This window comes from Gymnoscopelus braueri (genome assembly GCF_963280865.1).
Source record: "Gymnoscopelus braueri genome assembly, chromosome: 5".
Classification (NCBI taxonomy): Eukaryota; Metazoa; Chordata; class Actinopteri; order Myctophiformes; family Myctophidae; genus Gymnoscopelus; species Gymnoscopelus braueri.
In genome coordinates, this window is record NC_137606.1 from 11632759 (window position 1) to 11640258 (window position 7500).

The 7500-nt window shown below is 45.2% G+C and overlaps 1 protein-coding gene across 1 annotated transcript in view; it reads left to right on the top strand.

Annotated features, from left to right (window-relative positions):
• kirrel3b (kirre like nephrin family adhesion molecule 3b) overlaps positions 1–7500 on the top strand; it is a gene marked incomplete at its 5' end in the record, with an annotated part of 120641 nt that overhangs the window by 74892 nt on the left and 38249 nt on the right. Inside the window, one exon of the mRNA XM_080429074.1 lies at positions 2264–2369. Coding sequence (XP_080285200.1) covers positions 2264–2369 — 106 coding nt within the window. The remainder of the gene's footprint in view (positions 1–2263; positions 2370–7500) is intronic.

Consider the following 7500-nt stretch of genomic DNA (forward strand, 5'->3'; position numbering starts at 1 on the left):
AAAACGCTGAACCCCTAATTCAGTGATGTTCAACTGGCGGCCCGCGGGTCAAATACGGCCCCATTGGAGCTTTCTTGTGGCCCCTGCTAATTTCTTATGCTAGAAATGTTGTCTACTTCTCACTACTTTTAGAAGAATGTAGCTTTCAAGTATTTCAGCTGTTTTTTTCACCTACCTGGGTAGCTTGACAAAAGCTACATCGCTACATTTCGGTAGCACATCATGTACTAGAATTCTGTGATTCGGTGAGCTTTGAATGCCTTTCATCTACCATATGCCACCCATTTGTACTGTAGCTATTTCTGAGTTTTGAGTGGCTGTCATCCATTACACCAAAGAAAGAATTCTCCTTCTGCATCCATTAGCTTTTGAGTGGATTTTGTCCATCTTCCATCTGCTACATCTTCATCCACTTGTAGATTTTACACAGTATGTTTTCATACGTCATTCGACACTCAACTGATGGTTCTTAAAATACATCATAAGAGCTTGTGCACACACAACAAACGGCCATACAGTACATTAACCCACGAACACAGCCTTGTGGCCCTCGACTTCAAGTCATTTTACAATTGTGGCCCAATGCCTAATCTAGTTGAATACCACTGCCCTTGCTCCCGATGAGCAGGTTGGTGTCTTGCATGGTTTCCACCGCCATCGGTGTATGAATGTGTGTGTGAATGGGTGATTGTAATGCTTTGGATAAAAGCGCTAAATAAATGCACCATTTACCATTTACACTGCTCCGGGACACTTTGACAGATAGACTGGGAACACGGGGTGAACCCGGGTACCTTCTGATTTCCAGACCCATTCAGCTATGGCCGCCCCTATAGATCCCTTAACAGACGACGTCACACTGGCTCCAAATGGAACCCATTCTATCAGGTCTCGCTAGGGCGCGCCTCACTAGCTGAAACCAGCGCACCCCGAAACAACAGGTTGAGAATTGATTGCATGAAACAATCACCTGTGCATCCAGTCTCAATGTTAGTAAACAAATAATTGGTCTATTGAACACCGGTGTCCTGAATTCACCTCGCTGCATTACAAACCCTGAACTACATATACCAGTATTCTTCTCAGCACTGGCAGCCCTTACAAATAGCTCAATTTAATTAAAATGAATTATCTGATTCTGAGGGGTAAACATCTGAAAGTCTCATGAGGGAAAGAGGTGAAATGGGAATTAAAATATATTTTAAACATTTTCAAAAGTACTAGCCTACTACACCTTTAGCAATTAGGATGAATTAGGCCACTGTTTACTGAATTTGCATAAGCCATGTGGTTGTTATTTTCGGAGGTATTTTAAGTGTAGCTATCTCAGCGGTTGGTCATTATTTTAATTGTAATGGAATGGAATGCATTGCAAACAATTCTGTTTTAATTAATCCCCATTTGCAAATTAACAACCACACTGAGAAACTCATTATCAGGTCTTTCATAGCTGCCTTTGATTCACGGTTTTCATGTGTTGTAATGTTGCTAATTAATATTAGAATAATAAGTCTGGTACAATAGTCATGCTCACACATGTGCACGCGCACACACACACACACACACACACACACACACACACACACACACACACACACACACACACACACACACACACACACACACACACACACACACACACACACACACACACATTTTACATCATTAAAGTACATTTTAGTTTTACCTCACCTATGAAATGTTTTGTTTTCTCTCGTCTTCCTGTGGTTTATCATTTATCTGTGCAAATGAATCAACTTGGCACTTTAGAGTCCTCCAGCATGCAGCCTCCTGGGAGCCGTACTGTATATCTGATCAAAGAACAGCTTAAGGTTTTAGAAGTATCTCTGGTGTGTTTTGTCTTTCTGTTATTGTTTGCCTATTTGTTTAATGGTTGTGTATCTATTGTGCTATCCAGTTGTCTTTGTGTTACGCTGTTTGTTAAATTACCCTGACTTTGTACTGTTTGTGCATATATACAGTGTATGCATATACAGTATATATATATATATATCATCTCATATATATATATATATATATATATATCATACCTCATCTGACAACACGGTTGTCAGATGAGGTATAAATGAAGCCTCAGAGATGTTTTAATTGTATTCCTCCACATTCTGTAATTGGTCATGGTTTTGTGTGTTTGGCTTCCTTGTCCCCTCCCCCCACACCCCCCCCCCCCTCTATTGGAATCAGTTGTCTTTGCACATCATCCATGTTCCAGCTGCTCATCTTTACTCGCCGTGTGTTTCAGACCTGCCGCTGGTCAACCTGTCCGTTGAGCCACAGCCCATTCTGGAGGGAAACCTGGTGAAGTTCCACTGCTCAGCCAAGGCCAACCCCCCGGTCACACTGTACAGGTGAGCCTTTTAAAGACACTTTCTGGAATCTCTCTCTCTCTCTCTCTCTCTCTCTCTCTCTCTCTCTCTCTCTCTCTCTCTCTCTGTGTGAAATATGCCACAATAACCACCATCTGTCTCTCTGTACAGGCAGCCATGTGTTTATTCATCCATCCATCCATTATCCATCCTTCCTTTTTTCCATCCATCCATAAACCTGTCCATCCATTCATTCATCCATGCATCCCTACCTCCATCCATCCATCCACTCGTCCGTCCGTCCGTCCGTCCATCCCTCCACCCGTCCGTCTGTCCATCCATCCATCCATCCTTCCATCCATCCATCCAGCCGTCCATCCGTCCGTCCGTCCATGCATCCATCCCACTCAACCATCTATTTCCCCCTCCCTTGCTCTTTCATCTCTTTCATCTCCCCTGCCTCTCGTGAATCATTTTGTTTGTGGTTTTCTTTTTAATAATTTAAAGTGATGCATTATAAGTGGCTAAGTAGGAGAGGTGTTATTGTAACTAACACATGCAACCCCCCCCCCCCACACACACACACACACACACACACACACACACACACACACACCCACCCATGATTCCTGGCATAATGTATTCTGAAATACGTTGTGATGAGAAAGAAAGCGGGCAGAATATATAATAGGAAAATAAATATTGCAGTGAACTTCAGTTCAATATACAAAGGTCTTCTCTGATGGATGTCGCGTGTGGATAATACATTTTCACATTAAGTCAAATGTGGCACTTCATTATTGATAGTATTAATCATTGTCAGACATTTTTTATGATGCCATGACACTATTATATCCGCCCACACTTTGAAATGAAAAGATGGAAGAGGAAAAAAACAAAAAAACAACAACAGTGAAACTGACACGAAAGCTTATGCAGAAAAATGTAATGAAAACCATCCTGTAAAACTCATTTGGGGAAATCTTGTCATGTTCCAGTGGGCAGAGGAATCTGATGGCTGCTATAGTTCTGGATTTTTGATGTTGTTTGGTAAAGCAGCGTTGTCTCCCATGAACATTAAAATGATGCGTCCCTGTGTGGGAGGGTTAGCTGGAAATATGGCATGTATTGAATGTCTGACGAGGTTGTCAAGGTTACAGTGGTGTTGAGAAAGTAAAGTTCTGCTCCAGTGTACGATAAAGCAGGTTCTCTCCAGCAGCTCACTGGAGCGTTGCATTGTCCGCCGTGTGTCGACACGAGCAGACACACAAAAGCACAAGGTTTTCTTTTTTTAACCCATTAAGACCGGGAAGGCCTTTTGATTTATTTGGCTATTAAAAAATAGCAGATCTACAAGCTCATAGCGCGGCACTCTGACATTTTTGAAAAAAAAAAATGTTTTTAAGTGAACATCTATCACTCAAATCTTTGCTTCTGGGGGGTCCCGGAACAACGTATTTTGAGATGGGGGTCTGCGGCCAAATACATATAATTTTGGGGGTCCTTGACATGAAAAAAGTTTGAGAACCATGCACTGATATTAGCAACATAAGTTTTTTTCAAAAAACTGTTAGGATTTAGAAGACATTTGTAGAATCCCCCAGAAGCAAAGATTTGAGTAACAAATGTTTGCTTTAGAAATTTATATATTCAAAGATTTGCACAAAATGTTCACGATTTTTCTAAAATAGCAGATCTACAAGCTCATAGCGCGGCACTCTGTGGCACACTATGAGCTTGTGGGTCTGCTATTTTTCAATAGCCCAAAGAAACAAATGACACAGATGCGTTCCTGGTCTTAATGGGTTAAATGGCCTTCAACCGCAAATATTTCTCATCTTAGCACTTCTGTTGTTATCATTCCTGGTATGTCCGGTATGTCTGCTTGCATGCCCCTGATCACTTTGTACTCCTTTCTATGCTTTGCTTGTAAAGACATCTGTGTGGGAATCCAGGCGTATATTCTATGGTTTCGGCCACTGTCAGTCACTCTGGATGTAGGGGGAGTTGGCTGAATGCAATGAGTTGGGGCCTTTTTATGCTGTCATTGCCATTCTCTGCTGTGTGTCTTGTAATGGCGTGAAATGGTGTAACACAATAGGTAGAGGTGATGGTTAATGGATAGAAGTGAAATACAGTAGGACGCTAACCAAGACCTCCACACAAGGCTGTATAGCACTCAACGTGAATTCTTTACTGCATTAATTGTCTGTCCAGGGGCAGACAATGTTCATATAATAACTCAGAATTGACGTGCCAATCCATCCATGGTTCCTTAGAAAACAATTACATTCAGTTCAATAAACTTCAAATCCGTACAGGACAATTGCTAAAATAATGGCCTATAGCTACTTCAAATCCCTACAGGGTGATATAGCTTTTTTTTTGTCTCCGCCAGGCCGAAGGCTTGGCCGAGACTATGTTTTGCCCCCTGTCCACGTGTCTGTCCGTCCATATGTCTGTCTGTCTGTGAACAGCTAATCTCCGGCAACCTCTGCCCCACCTTTTTCAGATTGGCCTGTTATCGCGCCGCCAGGAGGCACATTTTTGCCCCCCAAAAAATATATATATATTACTCCTACACATTTTGTCCAAACATCGAGCAAATCGGTACACATTATCTCTATGGTCATGTGATCAAGACAGATCTGTCAGATTTTTCATATGTCATCCTGATTGGCGAATTCTGAACATTGCTGGCCCACAATAACCTGCCTGACCTGGCGGAGACCTGTGCTCCGAGGAGCACTTTTTCTAGTATTCTTTTTACCTAGTGGAGAACAACAGTGATTTTACGACAACAGCACTCTATCAAAGGCCAATTCCATAGAAAACTAAAACTGACAGATCTAGTTTGTAGAATGACAGTCGGACATTTCATTCATTTGGCTGAGGAGGACCTTGTGATAAAAATGAGCCAGAATGAGCACTAGACCTACTAATTGTTCAAAACCTCGCTCCGGCCTTGTAGAAGTGAAAGCGCTGAAGTGATTTGTCAAGACACAGCTTTTTGTGTGGAAGGCTTTAAAAAGAGAGAGAAGAGTTAGTGTAACAGAATCGATAGTGAAGGAAATTGCCCGAGTCTGAATCTCGCAACTGCATCGTGGGGGAAATGAAATGGATGTACCCTCTCACAGGTGGCAAAACAGAGATGTAAGCCTTTGCTAATTGCTATACATTCTGCCCTTTTTGAGGGGCCGGGGTGTTGGGGGGCAGCAGGGTGGGGTGGGGGATAGTAGTGATAATATAGAAAAACATAGTTTTGCTATTGGTTTTGCTTTTTGGTTCAAAAGAAGATTGTGGCTGTGAAGCCACGCACGCACGCACGCACGCACGCACGCACGCACGCACGCACGCACGCACGCACGCACGCACGCACGCACGCACGCACGCACGCACGCACGCACGCACGCACGCACGCACCCACCCACCCACCCACCCCACACACACACACACACACACACACACACACACACACACACACACACACACACACACACACACACACACACACACACACACACACACACACACACACACACCCTCCCCCCGGAGGCCCTCCATCAGTGACACAGACAGAAAAACTGTAGCATGAAAAGAACCTCAGCCTGCTGCTCCCTAATCTTGACCAGATTCTGGTAAATAATGACTTCTGATACCACGGGGCTGTACTGTGAGACTATGGCCTGTACCAATTTTCCAGTTTCATATTCTTCAATTCAGATTTATCTGTGAGATTTATGTGGGCGGGCGCTTTCCCATGCATCACTGGAAATCTAGACCTGGAGAGACAGGAGACTGGGGGGGCGGGGGAGGTTGTGTGTGTGTGTGTGTGTGTGTGTGTGTGTGTGTGTGTGTGTGTGTGTGTGTGTGTGTGTGTGTGTGTGTGTGTGTGTGTGTGTGTGTGTGTGTGTGTGTGTGTGTGTATGTGTGTCAGTGGTGGAAAGTAACTTAAGTACATTTACTTACAGTAAGTACTGTACTTAAGTACAATTTTGAGGTATTTGTACTTTACTTGAGTATTTCCAATTTCCAATACTTTTATTGTGTGTGTGTGCGCGTGCGCGCGTGTGCGTGTGCGCGTGTGCATGTGCATGTGTGTGTGTGTGGAGCGCTGTGGGATGGGGTTGGTGGTGGTGGTGGTGCACTGGGGGCTTCATCATGGCTTCCCAGGAGGATTCTCTGCCCCTCTGCCCGGGAGTGCAGGGAGTTGACTTGAGGGACCCCCCTCCTCTGCTGCCCCACCACCCCACCACCCCTGCTCCGTCCAGATTCCCCCAGAGAGAGAAATGTATATCAGTGGAGGAGAAGGACCAGAGGCCCGGGAGGCGTTGCTGCACGGAGCAGCAACAGCGGCGTGGAGGGCCGTTATTCAGCTCTAATACACTCTGTCTCCCGAGATCAGATACGACCGCAAGGACAGAGGCAGTCCTTAGACGGATGGCCTCTCTGCCAGGCCTCCAGAGTGCCATCCATCCCCCCCCCCCGCCCCCCCCAGCACACCACCCTGCCATCCTCCACTTCAATGGACACTCTCAAAACACAGAGCCAAGATGTGTGTGTGTGTGTGTGTGTGTGTGTGTGTGTGTGTGTGTGTGTGTGTGTGTGTGTGTGTGTGTGTGTGTGTGTGTGTGTGTGTGTGTGTGTGTGTGTGTGTGTGTGTGTGTGTGTGTGTGTGTGTGTGTGTGTGTGGCTGAGGTGGGGGTCGGTGCTGGGGCGTACCATTAAAAAGGGGGAATGGTGATTTCTACTGCCTACAACCCGCAGCGATCGCCGATCCGTGTCAATAACTCTGACTTAAAAGGGGGGCCGGCTGGAAAGAAGATACATCTCTCTAAAGACACCTGAACCGCGGCTCACACAACAAGCTCCCGGAGCACTGGGGGAGAATAAGGAGAAGGGCGAAGAAAGACTTAAGGGAAATAAGGCACACGCAGGGGAGGAGGAGGTGGTTGTATGTAAGATAGATGCAACGGGGGGTGACAGGTTAATATGGTGTCATGGTGTGAAAGAAGCTACAGTAATATGCTTGCATTTAACATGGAGCTCGACGCCAATAGGGGGACAAGGACACTGGGGCCCAGCGGTGCATGTGCATGTGCATGTGCATGTGCATGTGCATGTGCATGTGCATGTGCATGTGCATGTGCATGTGCATGTGCATGTGCATGTG